Source organism: Molossus molossus, unplaced genomic scaffold (genome assembly GCF_014108415.1).
Source record: "Molossus molossus isolate mMolMol1 unplaced genomic scaffold, mMolMol1.p scaffold_m16_p_11, whole genome shotgun sequence".
Lineage (NCBI taxonomy): Eukaryota > Metazoa > Chordata > Mammalia > Chiroptera > Molossidae > Molossus > Molossus molossus.
The window spans coordinates 71885885-71908501 of record NW_023425346.1 but is presented as its reverse complement, the minus strand read 5'-3'; the positions used below and the strand labels follow the sequence as shown (position 1 = coordinate 71908501).

The window sequence follows — 22617 nt, the reverse complement described above, 5'->3', positions numbered from 1 at the left end:
ACTGCCTGGCTATACCCCTTAAATATCTCCATGCCTCAGTTTACTCATCTGTAAAATAGTACATACTTCACAGAATTATGAGACTCAAATGAATTAATACAGGTAAAATGCTTTGCATTGTTCCTTGTCCGCAGTAAATACTTGGTAATTATTACCTATTATTATCCTAATTTCTTCACTTATTTTTACAGATGAAGACACAGGCCCTAAGATTTTCAGTAAACAGAAAGTTAGAGGTAAACCAATGTCCAAACCAGGCATCCTGACTCATCATATTACACAGATTTTTCTGATACCCTGCTTACTTAACAAATGGGAATAAATACTGAAATCACTTCAATGTTCACGAAGGGGCTACTTGGTTATATATGTCTCTCTTGCCCTCTAAAACTGAAATATCCAAACACATCGTTCCCAAGTTCTGTTCTCCCAGACTAATTCTCCAGAAGCAGTGACAAAGGTCAGAAAGTCACATCAAGTTTAACTTTATGCCCTATTAGGGCACCATTTGCTTCCTTACCTTAAACTTGTCAACTTCAGCTTTTGAACATGTCGCATGGTATGACAGCACCTGATTCAAAAGAAAAAGAAAAAAAAAACTTGAATAATTAGACACAACTCTATTGTCTGAAATTCTCCTGGCTTAAAATTAAATGCTCATGGATATCACCTTGACAAAACAGCAGATTTTAATGTATGGCAAGAAATTTCCAATCACTGTCTGTAACAGATTTTCATCTGTGCAATTACAGTGGAATCTATTATAATGCTGAAGGACTACAGCCCACATTAAAGGTTATTTTATACCAGGCTGTTTTTATAGGTAGTTATTTTATCAAAAGAACATGATAATGGCTCAAGACTACAGTTCCCAAAGGATGTGAATATCTATCCTGTGAAATGTTTTGGAACATAAATGAAAAGAGCGCGCGCGTGTGCGCGTGTGTGTGTGTGTGTGTGTGTGTGTGTGTGTACTGTGGCAAACGTTGTAGATTGCTGACTCGACTTCCATCTCTGGCCTACTCTCACTTGCCTGCTTTCCTTATATCGTTATGCCCAACCACCTGCGATGCATTTTAGAAGGCGATTATATTTCTCTGCCCTATTGATGTCAGCCTTAGTATATGACTTGCTTTAGCCAATGGAGTGTGGGGGAAAGTGACAGTTGTCACTTTTGAGGAGTCTTTAAGGGCCATCACATGGTTCTGCCAGCTCTCTCTTCCCTCAACCAGAGAAGTGCATGGCCCCAAGATGGGCTGCACTCACCCAAAATGACACATTGAGCAGAGCCGAAGCCCAACTTGCTGATGGTATGTCATGGGGGCAATAAACCAACCTTTGTAACCCAGTTTGAAGGCTGCCTACAGCTAGGAGTGGTCATACGGGGTGGCCAGGTGACCATGCCGGTCAGTGAAATATAAGTGGGAGTGTTGGGGTTGCTTCTCTCCTTTCCCTTCTCGTCCTCCCTGGAAAACAGCTGTACGGCCTTGGAGGTGCAGCAAAATCTGGTGTCTGTGAGATGACAACGGTGAGTATGATTGAGAGCTTGCGATGGATGGTACAGCAGAAAGGGGAAGAGGAGGAGCCTGGCCCTGGACTGCTCTGCTGCAGACTTCTCGTTGTGTAGGACAAACAAACTCACGTTTGCTTGAGTCAGTGCCGGCACGTTATAAAGTATGTGACATATACTTACATATGCACACACGTAATGTATACATGTTTTCTATTTTATGCTACCAATCCCATTCTTAATCCATACAAATCTCAAACCAATAAGTCTGGGGTATGCTAAACACCTCTTCAGCTACCAACCTTAGAGAATTATAGTGAACATTTGGCTTTGAAAAGTAAAGGTTTTATTTGTTTAAACTCAGCATTTCCCAAATCTAATTAGCCATAGAACTCCTTTAAGTGATATGCTAATCTAGTAACATTCCCACCTAGGAACCTACTGACCAAGAACTTTGAGGAACGCTGACCTGAGGCATGTCCCATCTATGCGACAGAAGCAGGGCCACCATGGAGGCAGTGTCTCACAGTGGTTAGACCACAGACTCTAGAGCAAAAATCATCAATGAAAACCTCGTAGGCAGGCAACAGTATGGTGATTACCAGAGGGAAGAGGGAGTGAGGGATGGTAGGAGAGGGTGTAGGGAGAATAAATAGTGATGGGAGGAGACACACACTAAAGAACACAGCATCTGGAGTCACACTGCCACTTCTTAGCTATTGGACCTTGGGCAAGTGTTTTAATCTCTTTGGGCCTGTTTGTAAAATAGTCTAATAATAACATGATACAGGCATCTCCTGCTTAACATCCGTAATATATTCTTGGAAATCAGAGATTCTACCCAAAAACACCAACAGGGAGACTGTTTTCCTTTTTTAAAAAAATTGGAAACAATTGTGATGTATTATAAGACCTACAACGACTTCCTAAAACTTAATGGAAAAAAAAAAGTAAAATTCATATGTATGTGTGAACAAAAAATAATGTTTGGACATAAACTCCTGTGTCATTTAAATTAGAAGACCAACTCTGCTCATAACCAATATAATTCTTAACAAAAAGTTGCCCTATAGTCAGTAGTAGCTTCTCTTTCATTGTAAATACTGTAACCACTCACTTCTTTTCCCATAGTTTTCTCAACACTTTGTCATCTGTGCGAGGGGGCTGCCTGTCAAATGCTAAGTAAAAACAAGAGCTAAGTGTGTAAAAACAAGAGCTAAGTGTGGCTGGTGACAGTCGGGGCAAGGTGCCTTCTCAGAGCCAGCAACAACCGAGCTACAGTGTGAAATTCCGTGGTTCTGAAAATGTCTACACACGACTGGACATCATTCAGGCCAATGTAATTGGAATGTAAATCAAAACTTTTCCCATATCTCATTTTGTTAAAAAAAAAATACAGAGTTTTGAGGCTATAAATATAATTTTTCCAATATAAACTATTATTTGGAGAGATAAATATGTTCTGTGAGGCTTAGTAATAAAAATACACAAGATTTTTTGTTTTACTGGAAAAATGTGGTGTAGATCTGTACTTCAGACAGTTCTTAGGAAGATTAATGTGATTATATATGTTAAATATCTGGCACATGAATAATCAACCTATATTTATTATATTAATATTCAATTCCAATGACAATACTATCATATAAATATTTGGTAGAGTATTATGTTTTCATATTATCTTCATTGTCTCATTATTATTAATAGGGATTTTCACTGCAAAAATAATTGAATAGATTTTATTCTTTTGGTTTGGTTTCACTATTGCAAACTTTAATTTAGCTGTCATCTTATTACTATTTCTTACTACTTATAAGTCTCTTTTTGTAAATTCAACCTTCAAAAGTTATCTCTATTTACTTAAAAAATAAAAACAAAAAAACTTTTCACAAAATCTCAGGTTGAAATTCAAAATCTCTGCCACCAGGTGGGGCTGAGCCTGGCTTTTAGTATTTAATGTTAAGGTACACTGCCCACTCTCTTGTTTAACTTTTCCCACTTCCTTTATTATTAAAATAAAAGCTATTAACTCCACTAAATTGAAAGTATTTGAGGCAGGGAAGCAGACTAAGACATATTGTCTACTTAAATTTTGTTTTGTTTGTTATTATTGAATTAAAGTTCTTTGTGTATTTCAGGTACAAGTCCTTTGTCAGATGTATGTTTTTAAAACACTATTTCCCAGTCTGTGGCTTGTCTATTAATTTTTTTCCTTTGTTACTGTTATTATTATTTTTAAAAATTTTTTCTTGATTTTTTAGAGAGAGAAGAAGGGAAAGAGATAGAAACATCAATATGAGAGAGAAACACCGATCAGCTGCCTCCTGCACACCTCTCTCTAAAAAAATCAAGAAAAACATATTTTTAAAAAACTGTATAGTTTTATCTCTTATGTTTTGGTCTATGATACATCTGAAATTAAATTTGTGTACAGTGTAAGATTAAGACATTAATAAAATAAATGTCTTGGTTACTTTGTCATGATCCTTAAATTTCCTGTATACCATCAACACAGCTATCATGCATTCTGACTAGATATAAATATATAACAGTGATTTTGCTTTGCTCCTAGCTGCTGGTCAATGTAATCACCTCACTATTTTTAACAAGTATTCACAAATGCCGTTGAGGTCAGACAGGACTTTTCCTCATCACCTGTGGTCACTGATCATGTCTCATCCACTCCTCAGTGTGAAAGAACCTGCATCAGATTTGTTTCTGCCCCCGTGACCCCACTGAAACAGCTTGTCTCAAGGTCTCCAATTTCTTGCTACCAAATCCACGCACAAATCTGCAACTGCCTTTTGCAGCAGTATTAAATGTAGAAGTCTGCTGGGCTCAGTCTTTCCTTCAGTGATGTCATACACTCTCAGGCTTTATACATCATCTCTGTGTTGACAACTTCCAAATTTAGCCCTAACCTCTCCTTCGGCTCCGAACTCATATATCCAACTGCCTGCATTTCTAACACCCTACTTCATCAACCTTACTTCATCGACCCACTGGCATCTCAAACCTACTATGTCTAAACACACACATTGATTCTCCCGCCTGTGGTAAGCAGAATGGTCCCCCCACCCAAGATGTCCACATTCCAATACCTGGAACCTGTGAATATGTTTATGGTACAGGGCCAGGGGGAATTAAGATTACCAATCGAATTCAGGTTGCTAATCAGATGAGATGGGAAGATTATCTTGAATATCCAGGTGGGCTTAATGTCATCACAGGGGCCCTTGTGGGTCAAAGAGGAAAGCAGGAGAGTCAGGTCACAGTGCTACAATGTGAGAACATTGACCTGCCATTGCCAACTCTCAGGTGGAAGGGAAGCATGAGCCAGGGAATGAAAGTGGCCTCTGGAAACTGGAAAAGGCAAGGAAACAGACTGCTCCCCCATAGCTGCTTCTACAAGGAATGCAATACCTTGATTTGAGCCTAAAGGGACCCATTTCGGACTTCTGACCTCGTGAACCTTAAGGTAATAAATCTGTGTCGATTTAATCCAGTAAATTGTGAAAGTTTGTTACAGAGGCCACAGGAAACTAATGTCCAAATCGGTTTCTCTCCTAGTCTTTCCCAGCTCCATAAATAACACTTCATCTAATCAATTGTTTAAACCAGAAACCTGAGGTTTATCCGTGATTTTCCTTCACATTGAATTCATCATGTCATTTCTATTCCTATATTTTGACTCTTTCCACTTCCATTATCGCTACCCAGGTCCAGTGCACCGGCCTCTCTACCTGGGCTCTGGCAACAGTCTCTCAATTTCTACCACGGCCCCTCCAATCTCTTTAGCATACATCAACCAGGGTGATATTTAAGAAGTATACATCAGATCTTGCCATTCCCCCAGCCGAAAACTCATCAGTGGCTTCTTATGACACGTAGAATAACATCCAGACCCCAGTGACCTGACGGCCCTGCACCACCTGGCCCTCGCGGCCCCTCTTCCCGCCCTTCGTGCTGTGCTCTCTCTTCTACGTACTGCGCCACACTCACCTGCTCTGGCTCTTCTGTACACCAAGCCCTTTCCTACCTTAGAGTCTTCCCCACCCTCTCCTCACTGCTATTTTCATCCTTCTGAAATTAGGTTAAATGTCACCTCTTCAATGAGATCTCCTACTACTTCAAGAATCCACCTCACTCCCCATTGTTCTGAGTTAACGAGCCATTTCCTTCACATCATGCATCACACACAGTTGGAGTTATTGGTTAGTTTGTTCATCACCTGCCTCCCCCACTATACTATAAAAACCATGAAAGCAAAGAGAAGATCTGGTTTTGGTCACTAAGGTATATCCTGTTCCTAGGAGTGTGCCTGATACTTACTTGGCACTCGGTAAATATTTGGTGAATCAAGGAATAAAAAAAATAATATTTAACAAAAAAAATTTCTCCATTTTCCATATTATTAGTGCTCTTAAGTGATGCTTTTTTCTCAATGAATCATATGTTTGGAGCATAAGCTAAGCAGTGTAGGTAGGCCAGATTTGGAAAATAAAGATACAGGACACCCAGTTGAGTTTAAACTTTAGATTAATAATTAATATTTGCAATATTTTAGACATATTTACAATAAAACTATTATTTATTATTGATTTGAAATTTAGATTTAACTGGATGTCTTGTATATTCACCTGACATCCCTTCTTCTACGTGCTCCAAATTAAGAAACCTGGAAACAGGTGTGGAAGACTCCAGCCACATCCCCGAATATTCGTGTTCCTTTCCCTGCTCCCACCCCGCATTTCCCAGTGACTTTTCCTCCACAGTATTTTATTTGCAAACCTACCAAATGCCTTGAGTATGGAATATTTTCAGCATGCCAAATAACCTCATAAATCTAAGATCTGTGACAAATCCATGGATGCCACTGAAGGAAAATAAAAGATGACCAAAGTAATTCCTGATTACTTTTAGCATAGCCAATATTCAAACAAAAAGAGTATCGTTACTGTTATATACATATATATGACCATAAGTCACAACTAATGACTAAAGATCAGGCAGAATTCTATAGCTGAAAGTAAAACTTAAAGAATTACATATTTTTAATTACTGTTGTCAAACCCTTTGATGAGTTAAAACTTCCTTCATGATTCCAGACTATATTAGTTTTATAAGAATTCTTTAAGCTGTACATTTCATATCAAGGACCTAGGTATAACATCTATTTTTGAGTAATAATATATTTGTTCGAGTAAGTAGTTTTAATTGAATGCATCATAATAGTTTTGAAAAAAGAAGCATTTGCAAATCTTAATTATATATACTTTCTCCATGAAGAACATTGTAAGGTTATGAGAGTTTATCATACAAACACACTCGTAAATTGTTTGACAACTAAATATAATTTGCATAAGGCTTACATACAAAAGTAAGCAGTTGATCCACAGAACACTTGACAAACATTAAACTTTCACAAGAAAATTTCTATCCCAGATAGATTTATCTTTTGTTTGTATTAATTTAGAAAATTATTAAAGTAAAAATGAGTGACTCTTTTTTTTTTTTTTTTGGTGAGCTCTAACGTAAGAGATCTTTATAGATACAAAAATAAATCAGTATTTGCAAAACCTCAATTAACTTTTGGATTGAACTTGCCCCTAGCAAAATAAAAGCAAGATGAAGCAATTATCAAACCCATGAACAACAGAATAGAGAAGTCATATTTTTATGTTGAATTTCCACGGCAGGAAAACACAATTAACCATATTTCAAAAGAAAAACAATGAACAGAGCTATGAAACAGGACTGCTGTATCAAGCCTTGCCCTCCGCCACCTGCGTTTCAAGACCGGAGCGAATGCTTGCCTTGCAATCCTAGGAACTGCCCTTGAGTAAGATCTCTACTATCAATAGTTCTGAATGTTGATTTAGTTAGGATCTGAGCAGCCATTTGCTCCTGAAATGAGAAATGGACCACCACACACACTGGCTGAAAAGATCACAAATGTAAAGAACTACTTAATAGGGAGGAGGAGCCCAGTCCTCTCTGAGGACCCAGACTGGCTGTCTCGGGCAGCAAAGGACTGCATGAATATTTACTGATATGTTTATGGCTCCAGTGGCAAAGTGTTACTTGATGGCCGTTGGAAATTAAATTGATACCAGAGTTAATTCAAGCTGATCTGGACAAAAATTCCAAATAATGTATATTGATGAGCTCCAAAGAAATGAAGAAGCTTTGTTATCAGTAGAGGCCTCCAGCCAGAATGGTGACAAACCACAGGAATGCACTCTATTTGCTGGATGACCTGGCAGAAGTGCCATCTAACTGAGTAAATAACAGACTCCAGGATTCTTAGCAAGATGATGACAGGCTTCTAAGATATGGTGACGGGATGGATGCGTAGAAACTAAGAAATCATGTTTCTACTGTCAAATATTTAAGAAACTGCCTGCTGTTTAATGGGTTGAACTGCTCAATAAGGTACTTCGGATAACTGTCTGCCATGTGATCTGTTATCATGATCTTGCAAATATATCTGTCATAACATATTTTTAAAAATATAAAAAAGGACTTGAACTTTTTAAATTTAAAGTAAAATAAAAGATACCTACTGAATTGGGAGTAATAAATAAAATACTCAATTGTCAGAGTGACTTGAAGATCAGCTGCTTTTTAACTACTACCTGCAGGAAAGAAGAACCACACTTATAGTTCATATCAACATGTTTATGGAGTACCTACTATGCGTAAGCCACTGTGATAGACATTTTTGTTCTTTTTCTCATCCTGGCAAATACATTTTATTTAGAGCCTCAATTTTCTTTGCTTGCTAGTAGTTGTATGAAGAAGCACTGTGCTGAAAATGATTCTTGAGGCTTAAGAAGGAGCTCAGAGGGAAGGTATGCTGTGATTGATTAGTGATGTCTTCCACAGGCATAGGTTGGAAAGAGGGGTGGCCCATGTGTGATGCATTGCAATCACTGGAAAATAAGAAATGACCCTCTGGATCAAACTATTCAGTCCAGGACTCTACTGATGAAAGAGATGTAAATATATATTTTGAGAAAACCATAGATGTCTAAATTTAATTGATTAGAAATATATCTAAAACATAGATGTAATTTTGATTTTTAATTTCATTTTGTATTATGTGAAATTTTACTGAAACCTACTAGCTCTGTAGCCAGCCACTGGACCTCTGTGATATAACAGTGACTTTCTGAGGTAAGAGGTTAAAAGTTCTCCACTTGACTAGTGGGGACAATTAATAAAGGGTATAAGAGACTGCAATTACAGATAGTGCCAAGTTATTGTGTCCATCTTATAGGGCACTCAAGAGAATTGTTTTGGGTTTGAAAAAACAGGCTTCCTGTTTATATGGAAATAAGAAGAAAATTAAAGCATCTACCAAATTATGTTCAGGGGATGTGGGTAAAAAGTTTTCCAAAGAGTTTGGTGTACTGAAATCTACCTTGACAACAGTGTCCCCACAGAGAACACTTGAACTTCTAGGTCAGTGTGAGACCTGCCCATCTTGGCTGGATTCTCTTTTAATTAATCTTGACAGAATATACATGCTATAGTTGCATTTATTTCATTCAAAGCTATGGGATTAGCCTCTCCAATGGTTTGAGAGAGCCCTCAACTTATAATGAAGAAAATATTCATCACTTATGCACCCAAATCAAAGATTTAACTTGATCATTCTAAGTTGTTGCCAGATTAAATATAAATATTGGTATTCACACTCCAAATTTCAATCTAATTTTAAAAAGCAAGCTCTTAAAATACTTTAATAATTATAAATACTACCCATTAGCTAGGATATAACAACAACACTGACATTCATTTGGTAGCTTTCCATAAGGTGCTAAATAGTGGTACCTATGCACTTGTACCACATCATCATACAAAAATGTGAAATTCAACTCTTTCTTCAATTTTCACAAAAAGATCTTCTCATATTAAACATCCATGAGTTCAGTAGGTCATGAAGAAAGTATTCTTTTCTTCTTTCCTTCCCCCCTCTTTCCCGCCCTGCTCCCCCCTTTCCCTCCATGTCTCTCCCTCCTCTCTCTCTAACCATCCTCAAAATGCCTCTTGGTCCTTCTACCTACAAGTGCATTACCCTCATAAATCTCAGCCTCTTTTAATTTTTCTGGCTTCTCTCCAATGTAGCCTTCCCTTTTACCTTTTCTCCCATCTCCCTTTATTTCAAATGGAAAATAAAATTCTGTCCCTTTCTCATACGGAATGGTTTTCCACATCCTCTGGTTTCTGGAGGCAATCAAAATCCATTCCCTCACATGACGGCTTGTCAAGGATTTCACCATAGAATAATATTTAGATATAATAATATTAGATAATATTTTACTTACCTTGTTATATTTTAGAACTTCTTATATGCATCTTAAATCATCCATTAGCTTGGTGGTTCTCAAACTTTCACATGCATCAGAACACAGATGTCTGGACCCTGCCTCCAGAGTTCCTGGTCTCATAGATCTGGGGTGGGGCCTGAGAATTTGCATTTCTAATACGTCCCCAGGCAGTGCTGATGTTGCTGGTCTGGGGACCATGCCATGAGAATCACTGGTCTAAACTTCACCCATGGATTCTAGGTTAAAAATGTCTGAATGAGTGGAGGTTACTGGAAGTTGGAGTGAGCAGAAAAAACAGAGACAAAGTTTGTCTGGGTCTTCTACTGAATCCCAGTATGATTTGAATAGCATTTTACAAGAGGGTTGGAAATGTTTCATTAGCTTTATTTTACTAACTTCTCTTTTCATGACTATATGTCTTTTCATTTCTTAACTATGTTGAAATGGAAATGCAAAAGTGTTATAAAATTAGTTTCAGTGAATATCAGTTTAGAATCCTTGGCTCATGGAAGCAATTTTATCAAGGTCCTATTGAAAACCATGTTATTACATAAGTCAACTTTATGACCTATCTGAGTGCAGAAATCAGAATCCATCCCGAATTGCCACTGGGTCATAGCATGACCTCCTTTTCTCCTTATCTAAGGGAATAAGTAGGAGTACTTGGTTTGGGTTATGTGGGTTAATCTACAACAATTCTTAAGGCAGACTGTTTCCTTTTATTTAGCAAAGTTTTGTGTTCTTAATTTGTCACCACTTAGTATACTAACACAGAAGCAGTGTAGCTTGGCAGTTGGGAATAGGGGCTTTGAAGTCCAGCTGCCCAGGCTCATGCTCATGGCCCCACTAGCCCTGTAACTTGGCTTAACTATTTAACCTATCTGAGTCTCACCTTTCTCATTAGGAAGAGGTGGGAAATATTTGCATTTTCCACTCACATTCCACTGGCCAGACAAGTCTCATGACTTCATTTAACTTCAAGGCAATACGAAAATGTAACCCTACCATAAACTCAGAACCAGAAATATTTGGGGATGAGCTGTAATGATTATCACAATGGTTTAGGCAATATAATAGCAAGTTGTGTTAGAACTGTGTTTGAAATCAGAGCAAATGAGTCCATTGTTTGAACTCTAGCACATGGATTTTATGGTGTTTATTCAACTTTTGCTTATTTCCCTATTCTCTTCTTTGTTTCAAAGAGTTGGTAGGCAGGATCACCCAGTGAGTAGGATTATAGTATATGCTTATTAGATATTCCTTATATTTAACGTATATAATACATATTCATTAAATATTATTGATTTAACTAAATATATTCTGATACTTATAGAAGACTATTATTATAAGTATAGGATTATGATTGGCTTATTTCTGTTACATAACTCAGGAACTGCTTAGGTACTAATTTTGATCATTGCTGTCCTTAGGATGAAAGAAACAAACTATTTCTTTTGAAAAAGTTGTATGAGGTAATGATTCTTCTAATTTTTATAGCTTTTAGTGGTCTCTCATAAAAAATCTCAGCCATGAACACGTAAAGTAAAAAGCTTTTTTTATTATTTCTTACTGTGATTCAATATAACCCTATACATATTGAACTATAATTCATAACTGTTTCAAAATAAGTGTTCTTTGCTTACAACTGTGTTACTCCCCACATTATATTTATTTATTTATTTATTATCCTCACCCGAGGACATTTTTCCATTTTTTGTTCGGATAGAGTGGGAGGGAGAGAGAGAGAGAAACATCAATGCGAAAGGGATACATCGACTGGTTGCCACCCGCACGACCCAACCAGGGCCGGGGACAAACCGCAACCGAGGTGCGTGCCCTTAGCAGGAACAGAACCCAGGTCTCTCTGGACCACAGGCTGATGCTCCACTGCTGAGCCAAACCAGCCAGGGTTCCCCACATTATGTTTTAAAGTGAGGTTGTTGCCCTGGCCAGTTTGGCTCAGTGGTTAGAGTGTTGGCTTGCAGACCGAAGGGTCTTGAGTTCAGTCCCAGTCAAGGGCATGTGCCTGGGTTGCAGGTTTGATCACTGGTCCCTGGTCAGGGTCGTATGGGTGGCAACAATCAATGTGTTTCTCTCACATTGATGTTTCTTTCTCTTTCTCTCTCCCTCCCTCTCTCCTTTCTACTCTCTCAAAAGTCAATGGAAAAAATAGTCTTGGGTGAGGATTAACAACAACAAAAAGAATAAATAAAACAACTCTAAAATGTGCCAATGGTTTTAACATCCATAATTTATATATCTAGAACTATTAGTAGTCTGATTTCACTTGATGTCATACTTCTAAGTAGTCCATTATTGAATATTTATAGATTTATTTTCTATACCTCTCCCTTTATAGTTTTTGCATACTCAACATGACTACCCTGGTTGGTAATTTGGGGAGAGAGCCATTGCTTATGTGCACTGGTTAGGCAGAAACGCCATGGAGAACGTCCTAGTTGTGCTGCAAGCTCCCGCTGGAGTAAACAAAGTAAGGAGGGACCACACCCAGTTTCGGGCACTGTATGTTGGTGCCTCTTGTCTCAGCATTAATTGACTATAAAGGTATGGGTTTATTTTTGGGTTCTCAGTTCTGTTCCATTGATCTATATGTCTGTTTTTATGTGCAGGGTGAAGGGTAGGGAGTGGAGGAGTTGAGTTAAAAAAAAAAAGAGAGAACTCATGGACATGGAGAACAGTGTGGTGATTGCTGGGGGCGTGGAGATAGAAGAGGTCATAGAGGGAATAAACAATGATGGAAAAATTTAATTAAATTAAAGATAAAAATATAATAAAAAGGAATCAACTAGGGCAAGGGGCAGAGGGAAGGTTATTTTGAGCAGATGATGAAGTTGCCTCAATGGGCAGTGAGTGAAGCAGAGGAGACCTGAGATGAGGTGGGAATGCTGGGTAGAAAGCTGGGCCATCCAGGAACTTGTACGGCAATCAAGGATTGTATTTCACTCAATGGGAAGATGCTGAGGGGTTTTAGGCAAGAGCCTGACATGACTGGCTAGCTTTCCAATCACCGTGACCTTGGAAGCCCGTATGTACTCCACCCCAGAGGTGACCACCATGTGGCTTTTGAGACATTCATTCCCTTGGTTTTGCCTGTTCTTGAACTTATGTACACAGATTCCCATTACTTACAGAGTATGACCCTGACAGTTGTGTGAAGGGTGGGCAAGAGTGGATGTAGGAAAGAGAGCCAGGGCTGGGCTAGGACGGCGGAAGTGGAGATGGAAATCTGTGGAGACAATGCACAGGATCTGGACAAGAGTCCCACTTGGGAAGAAAAGGATCAGAACCACAAAAATACTCAGCCTTTGTCTTCTTTGGACAACTGTATCATTTGAGACCCTGGCAACCCAAGTCCCTGGCCTGGGCCTCATGCTCTGCAGGTCTCCACTCTGGCCATCATGGGCTTTGGTTCATCCTTTTGGGGAGTAAATCTGATAGATCACTGGAAACATGTCCACCCAGACTATGTTCCAGGAAAGTGGGATCACCCAGACTAAGCTCCAAGTACCCCAGGATTTCCCCAGGAACTCCACATGCCCCGAGCCCTCTGCTAGGACCTGAATGAGCTTCTTCTCCAGATTTGGCCTCCTCTGGGTGGGGCTGTTCATAGGGCTGTGGGCAGAGTCTGGAATGTGCACGCTGGGAAGTTCACACATGTATAAACCGAGCACAGTGCGGAGAAGGGGTGGGAAGTGGGGAGAAGGGAGGCAGGTAGCTCCAGTCTCTTCTAATCTCCTTCTAGACTTGCTATCAGTGAGGCTGGATTCTGGGTGTGATTTACCACCTTCTGAAAGCAGCATCTGCTTCCTGATCCCTGTACTAAAACACCCTCGAGATCCCAAGCATCCAGATACTGCGTAAGATGCTAAGTGAAGGCCACTTACTTAGTTGACTGTAAACCTGGGTTTCCCAGGCCGATGTTTTAGCCGAGAAGCAGGCAGGCTCAGCACAGTCCCTGAACAGTAAATGCTGTTCTCTTTCTCACGTGAGCCAATTGACTTAGGTTCAGCATTTACCTCCGACAGGACAGAATTAAAATTGAGTTTCTGGAACTCAGTGTAGACCCAGGCTGTTGTAATACAAGCTGCAAAAACTCTCTGGCAAAGTTTCTAAACCTTTCTGAGCCCAACTTTCCTCATTTGTCAAATGGCAATAATATTGCCTATTCAAATCTGTTTAGGTGAAGGTTAAACAAGATATATGTATAACTTAACATGGTACCTGACACATGATAAACATTTAATAGATGTAGCATTTTAAAAAGTATCAACGAATAGCAACAGCAGGAGAAGAAACAATAAGAATGTAAATTAATTAAAAAAAATTTTAAACAAGTAACTGTGAACAAGTTACCATGGGATCTATGCTAATTACTCCAAACGTCCTGCTGGGTTCGGGAACTCATGCCCAGAATCCCAAAGCACATTCCTTAGACCACGGTACTGGCAGCAAATCATTTGAGGGTGGGTTTGATTTTAGAAAACCACCAAATATCACTTAATAAGAAATAAAATAAAAACATGGTCAACTTTTTATTAAAAGACAAAGCGTGACTATGAAGTACTAAAATTAATGTTCCCTCTATAACTACCAGAATGGTCCCTCTAAAATGTCAAGCTGATCATGTTCTTCGGTGATTCTCCACTGCATCTGGAACCAAGTGACCTTGGCGACCTGGCCCTTGCTTACCTCTCTCCCCCCGGGGTGTCTTTTGCTTTAGCTGTACTGAGATGCTGGGACTGCCCCGAGCAGCATGCTACCTCACCCTCGCTGCATCTGCCCACCGCCCTCTTCTGCCTGAAGTGCTCTTGCTAGCTGTCTTTCAGAATGCAGAGCTCACCGCCACTGTCACCAAGAAGTTATCTTCTCTACAAAGCAGGACTGACCGAGTTCTCTGGTTTAGATGCCACTCCGCCATACTTTCCAGACTTGCCCCTAGCTGTCCCCTGGAACTCATAAACCCCGATGGGAACCACGCTTTCACTTATCTCTGTCCTCTTATCTTATCTCTTATCTCTATCCTCTATCACTTATCTCTATCCTCTACGAGACAAATTACTGGGCTTTTGTACTACGACTAGTGAAGTAGACATATTGTCTATTCCGTGTTGTTCTGGTGAGGGCTAAGTGAGTTTTTGGCACACAACAGGTGATCTACTCATTACATCATGATTATTTCTTATAAACCTCATAGTTTGCATTAGAGTGCTTTGGAAATAGTTCAGCAAAGCTAGTATGATTAGAATATATGTGTAGACTCCACTGTTGACTATTTTTATAGGGAGGCACCACTTGTTCATATCCATAAATGCTTTGTTGTTGTTAAGTGGTTACCTTACTGGTATAAAACAATATCTGATAAATGACGCAGTAGTGGATTATAACCCAAAGTATAAAATAAATTTCTATCAGTCCATATGGAGAAAAATAATTGAAAAGGTAAATGGTAGAAAAGACTAGTATCCTGTGAAGAGTTCTAGCTACTTCCCCCTCAAGGAGGTCTAGCATAATTCTCTATTTCTTAGGTGTGGCTGTGCCTAGTGACTTCCTTCCAAAGAGTATAATATGGAAAGTGGGGGTGGGGAGAAAGTTTACAGTGGGGAGACCTGACAAACCCTACCTCAGCCAGGCGATCAAGGTCAATGTCAATAATGACACATTGAAGTGTGCACCCTTGATGTGCTCTGATGAGGGTGACATTTACCTCTGTGGTTGTCCCCCCAAAACCTCACAGTCTCAGTCTGATCCCGGGAAAACCATCAGACAAATCCCAGGGGTGACATTTTACAAAACACCTGACCAGAATTTCTTAAAACTGTTAAGATCATCAAAACAAGAAAGCCTGAAAAACTGTCACAGACAAGAGGAGCCTCGGGAGACATGACGGCTGAATGTGGTAGGGTATTCCAGATGGGGTCTTATAACAGAAAAAGGATGTTAGGTAAACACCAAGGAATCTGAAGAAAATATGGACTTAATGATAATGAAGCAATATTAGTTTATTAATTATAACAATGTAATATGTTAATTGGAAAACAGGTGTAGGGTACATGGGAATCTCTACTATCTTCCCAATTTTTTTATAAATCTATTACTGTTCTTTAAAGAAAAAAAAAATATATATATATTTTGTAAAATTTCACCCCTGGGATTTGTCTGATGGTTTTCTCTTTTTCAAAAAACAGCTTTATTGAGATATGTATTCAAAGTATATATTTTTTAAAAATGTATCTGGCTGATTTTCAATATAGGTTCTCCCACTTCTCACAAAAACCTAAAAGAAAACCCAGAAACCATCACTAAAACCAATAACTCATTACTAGATTCTGGGTAGAATTTGCACCAATTTTAAGGCAGATACAGTTAAATTGAGAAAAATAACTGGCGGCTTCACCATGTTTCACCCCCTGAAATAAAGCCGTACTCCTGGCAGAAAGGAGACCGAGGTGGTGTTCCTATGGCAGACCCCTGGTCTGCAGGAAGGTGAACAGGAGGTACTGCTCCTTTCAAGTGCCAGGGCTCTTACGAAGAGAGTCAGCATCGGTGCTGACCAGAAAATTCATCAGTTGACCTTCTGCTGAATGACAGCTGTTTTTGAAACATTGGCTTTCATCTTGGGGGGCAGAGTCATTGCCAATAAAGCACTGAATGAAGGGGGGATGTTATAATACAAGTAACAAGCGTTACTGGCAATTTGAGCACTGTACTAAAGACTTTGCCTCATTTCATGTCATCCTCATAACTATGCCACAAGGTTGGGAAGTGAGAAAAATGAAACATGGAGAAATTAACTGACTTGCCAAGAGATACACAGATAGAAAGTGGCAGGGCTAGAATTAAAATCCTGACAGTCTAATATTAAAGATCACACTTTTAACCATTTTGCTGTACTTCATAAAACACACACACAGACACACACATACCCTGGTAACAGTATATATTGCGACTTGAGATTCTTGTTGTTCTCTAGTTGTGGTGTTTATTTGTACTTTACTGTATTTGATTCATTCAACAAATATTTTAGCTTGTCCACTACCAGTTTGCGTGCCGGCACTGGACACACAATGGTGAACCAGGCACAGAGACACATTCTTACACATAAGGGATTCAGAATCTGGCTCGGGGGAAGGAAACACCATTTCAGTCCAGCAGAAGCACACGAGATCTGTGCCTTCATTCTGAGAATCAGCCTAGGAACTAACATCCGTTTGCTCCCATTTTGTATCTCTAATAAAGGGGATTCGATAGCACATAAGTGGACAACGAGAGAGGCACAAGGCCAATCACAGAGCGTTGCTAGTTGGTAAACACTGAAGTCCAAGGGAAAGGGGCGCCATCCTGAAACCCAGAGGGAATGTACCTCTAACAATCATTTCGTGTGAGGGCCATTACCTTTCAGAAATCTTCTGCTTAGTGTCTTTAATAAGCTACAAGAAGAAAGAGCCTTATTAAAACTGGAGCAGAAAACCACACAGGTAAAATAAGTTTAGATGAAATTTTAAAACAAACAAACCAACAAACAAATGAAAGGATGAGATACCAAAGCTCAGCTCTCACTCATTCAGGGAGGTTTCTCTTGGCTGTATCTGTAATAGCTCCCTGTTTCCAGTCCTCCTTTACTAAAACATCCTGCTCTGTTTCCTGTGCAACACATTTATTTTCTTATTACTGCCTGTCTTTTCCCACTAGAATATGGGGTCCATGAGGATATGAATATTATTTGTTTGTTCAGTGCTCGACCTCAGTACCTAGAACAGCATTCACCACAAAGCAGCTCAACAAGTATTTATTCGATGATTGAATATATAGACAACCACATGCAAATGGAGGTGGATTAATATATGGAAAAATGTCAAGGGAACCCAAATTATAACAGCAGAATTTAAATGGACATTGGAGTTAATAAGAATTTTTTAATTTACTTTTTTATCATCACCTGAAGACATTTTTTTTTTTTTTTTTTTGCATTTATCTTGAGGGAGATAGGAGGGAGGAAGAGAGAGAGAAACATCGACATGAGAGAGACACATCAAGTGGCTGCCACCCACACGACCCCAACCAGGGCCAGGGACAACTGCAACCAAGGTACGTGCCCTTAGTGGGAACCGAACCCAGGACTCTCTGGTCCGCGGGCTGATCCTCTAACCACTGAGCAAAACTGGCCAGGGCAATAAAGATTTTTTAAAAAATGTAAGTACTCAGGATCAACAAATAAATGGAAAAGAATAGATAGGACCCAAATGGAATTATGTGTATATAGTCATTTGTTTTTCAACAAAATGCCAGTTATATAATGAAGAAAAAAAGAATTTTTCAGTAAATGATACAAATAAAAAATAAACTTCAATTGTTACTATACACAAAAATTTCTGAGATGGATCATAGAGTGAAATGTAAAAGTTAAAATCATAAAGCCTTTAGAGGAAAGCATAGGAGAATATATTCATGAGTTGTGGGCAGATAAAGTTTTCTTAGATCACAGAAAGCAGTAACCTTACATTTTTTAAATGATAAACTAGACTTCATCAAAACTAAAAACATCTGCTCTTCAAAAGATACCATTAAGAAAATGAATAAGCAAGGTCCAGATTTGGAGAAAATATTCACAGCACACATATCTAACCAAACACCGGTATCCTGGATATGTAAAGAATTCCTACTATTCAATAATAAAAAGCCAAGCAATCCAACTAAAAGTGGCAAAAAATTTTGGACAGTTTACAAAAGAAGATGCATAAATGGTAAATAAGTACATGGAAAAGTATATAACATTATTTGACATTAGGAAAATGAAAACCACAATAAAATATTATTAAATACCTACTAGAATGGGTAAAATTAAAAACAAAGACAGCACCAAATATTGGTGACACTGTGAAGCAACTAAAACTTTAATAGTTACTTGGTAGGAAAGTGCTACAGTATAATCCGACTGAAAAAAAAATATCTGGCAGTTTCTTGTAAAACTAAATATACACTGACCTTTGGACCCAGTAATTCTAATACTTAATTTTAGTTGAAAAGAAATAAAAGCAAATGTTCACAAAAATACTTGTTCAAAATGTTCATAGCAGCTTTATTCATATAGCCCCAAAGTGGAAACACCAATGTACTGATCAATAAAAGGATGAATAAACAAACTGTGGTTGCTTCCCAAAATGGAATACTACTCAGCAATTAAAAATAAAAACAAAAACTTATATACCCAACGTGGACGAATCTCAAAAGCAGTATGCTGGTTAAAAAAAACTTTATAAAAAAGAATATGTATTATATAATTTAATTTATGTAAAATTATAAACAAGTAAAATTAATCTATGGTGAAAAATTAGAATAGTACTTGTCTTTAAGGTGGTAGAAGGTGTCTCTGGGAAGAGGCAACGGAGAACTTTCTGGGTGATAATATGGCACGATATATTTTCTTTTGAGAAATAATAAAATTATTGTTTTAAGCTTAGTAAGTTTTGGAGTGGTTTGATAGGAATGATTAGATTACCAAAACAAAATCCATGTCTAAATAAGAATCAGAAATACTGTTCTATTAATATGGAAAATTACAGATAGTTATTGAGAAAGAAACTGCATTGTGAAAAGTAACAATTTACTAATGATAATGTAATTAAACATGAACAAAAACTAGCAAACTGTAGGTAAGCACATAGTACCCAATTTATATTCTTACAGAGTGAGGAGTTAAATGATACTGGTTCACCTTTGTCTTTATTAATTAGCAAAATATTAATTAAAGAATGCTTTTGTAAAAAAAAAAAATAAGCATGATAAATAACCTGCACTTCACTGGAGTTCAAAGAAATGTCAAGCAAACATTAATTTCAAACTAAGTAGATTTCAAGGTAAAAAGCAATAAAATTTTTTGAAAGTATTTTCAGCCCTGGCTGGTTTGATCAGTGGTTAGAGCATCGGCCTTGGACCAGAGAGTCCCGGGTTTGGTTCCCGCTAAGGGCACGTACCTCGGTTGCAGTTTGTCCCTGGTCCCAGTTGGGGTCTGTGGGTGGCAATCAGTCAATGTGTCTCTCTCACATCGATGTTTCTCTCTCTCTCTTCCTTCCTCTCTCCCTTCCGATCTATCTAAAGATACATGCAAAAATGTCCTCAGATGAGGATAAAAAAAAATTAAAACAAAAAAAAAGTATTTTCAAATCTACAAAAGAAACAATTTTGAGTCGTGAACCTGTTTTGCAAATAATATGGAATCAAAAGTGTATAAAGCAGGAAATATTAACAATTCAAGGAGAGAGACTGATGATAACAGATTATAACTATGTTCAAATCCCTTACTGACAGAATATCACAGAATTTCAGAATAAGAAAAAAGAAAAACAATTAATACTAATGAATCCATATCAATCAGTTGTGGCAAGTAAAAAGAATTGGCCAGATGTTTCCAATTCCAGATAGGATGAAGATCTTAAACGGCTGTCATGACCTTTGTAACAACAAGAAAAAAGAGATAAAATAAAATGCATACTTCATTTTTAAAGCTGTTAAAGAGTAAGTGGTGAACACCAAGAAATCCAGATGAACTATATTCCAGTCAGAAGTCCTTTCTAGATGGGTGAAGAGCAGTTACTGCTCTCACACCTGGGCCAGTGGTTTACCGGCGGGTGTAAGAGGAGCCTGCCATCCGCAGAGCGCCTGCTGAAGGGAAGAAACCTGCAAGTGTTTGAACAGTGGGGCTGGCATGACCTGTTGGCATCTGGAAGAGCCACCGCACAGAAGTACGTCTCTCAGCTTGAAGTTTCTCCTCTATGGAAAGTTTGCTGTCAAAGTGGTAGTGAGTACAGAGCTGGAAAATAGAAATTTTCTTTTCTTAAACATTAGTCAGGTTGTAGACCTTGCTGAAGTTTAGTCCAGAAGTGAATTGAAATGAACTCAAGCTGCAACTCAGACTCCTTCCAGTCACTCAGTGTAGCTGAGTACTTTGGGTTGGGTTGAAGAGCAAAGGGAAATATTCATTATCTCTTTTAAAAGAAAAACTAAACTGAAACTGATGAAAGTGTCAGCCTATCTCTAGCTAAGCACTACAGATGCTTGAATTTGAATGATCAGCCCCTTCTTCTAGCTCCCTGCGATTTAAAAAAATCATGTATTGTCACTATGAAAAACAGAACAAATAAAAATATTATTTAACCCAAACAGCATTTAATAAAAATTTTATCTGATTTTTCTCTTCTATACAAGATGCTTGGTGTGCAATAAATATTTATGAACACATACAAAGAAACAGAAAAATGGGATCCTTAGTTCAGAGAAGAAACAATCAACATAGGCAGACTCATCAATGCACCTGTGTTAGAATTAAAGATAGACTTAATTAATGACCATTGGGAAATTTTAGCAGAGATATGAAAGCTTATAAAAGAACTAAGTCAAAAAGTCTAGAACTGACAATACAATATTAATACTACATAATACAATAAAATATCAGAAATTAATGGACTTTATCAATGACTAGACAGAAGAAAGAAATCAGAAAACCCTAAGAAAGTTCAAAAGAAAATCCCCAAATGGAAGTATAAAGAAAAAAAATGAAAAAAAATCACAGTGTCAGAGATCGTGAATCAATATCACAATTCAATGTATGTGTGATTAGGTCCAGAAAGAGAGAGGGAGAATAGGGAAAATAAAACATTTGAAGAGATATTAACCAAATATTTTCTGAAATTAATGAAAGTTATCAACCCTTTGATCAAAGCAACTCATTAACCCCAGCAGAAAAAATAGAAGGAAACAGACATCCAGGCAAATCATAGTAAAAAAAAAAAAAAAAAAAACCCTGCAAAACGGAGATAGAAGGAAAATATTAAAAACAGTGATAAGTACACATTACATTTAGACGAACAAAAAAGAAAATATTAAAAACAATGATAAGGCCCTGGCCAGTTTGGCTCAACGATTAGAGCATCGACCTGTTGACCAGAGAGTCCCAGGTTCGGTTCCCACTAAGGGCACATATCTTGGTTGCAGTTTGTCCCCACTCAGGTTGGGGTCATGTGGGTGGCAACCACTCAATGTGTCTCTCTCACATTGATGATTCTCTCTCTCTTCCTCCCTCTCTCCCTCTTGCTCTATCTGAAGATAAATGCAAAAATGTCCTCGGGTAAGGATAAAAAAAAAAGAAACAGTGATAAGTACACATTACATTTAGGGGAACAACAAGAATTATGGCACATTTTTCATTAGTAACAGTGGAAGCTACAAGACAGTGACATCTTAAAAGGTCTGAATAAAAAAAAAAAAAAATTATCAATCCAAGCAGTAAGTTTGACTAATCTTTATCCACATTATCAGATCTACAAATGATTAGTACTGTGCTTTTACTAATCTTTGTAAAAGATTCATCTCTGAAGATCAGCTATCACAACAGAGATTTTATGTGATGGTAGCCCTTTCATAAAGAGATGAAAAGGAAGAAACAGTCACATCTGTTAGTGCCAGATCAAGAAACATTAATGTAAAGGTAAAATCTGAGGTTTGTTAGAAGGTTCTTTAAGCAAATGGAGAGAAGACCCAGAGTGGGAATCTCAGGATATTGTTGAGAAACAAAATAACTAATATTTTTCTCCTAGAGGGAGAAAGTGAGAGCAGAGGTTAAAAAAAATTCTGTCAGTAGTGGAGAATCTTGGAAGCTCTAGTTTGCAGGCGGTGGGAAGCACTGGCGGTTTTAGAGCAGAGACGTGGGATCAGTGTTGGGTGTTAGCAAAATAGAACTGTATGCTGTATGCACTG

At 38.1% G+C, this 22617-nt stretch overlaps 1 protein-coding gene across 1 annotated transcript in view; it reads right to left on the bottom strand.

Annotated features, from left to right (window-relative positions):
- PDE11A (phosphodiesterase 11A) overlaps positions 1-22617 on the bottom strand; it is a 332237-nt gene that overhangs the window by 129301 nt on the left and 180319 nt on the right. The window contains exon 10 of the mRNA XM_036253345.1: positions 521-571. Coding sequence (XP_036109238.1) covers positions 521-571 — 51 coding nt within the window. The remainder of the gene's footprint in view (positions 1-520; positions 572-22617) is intronic.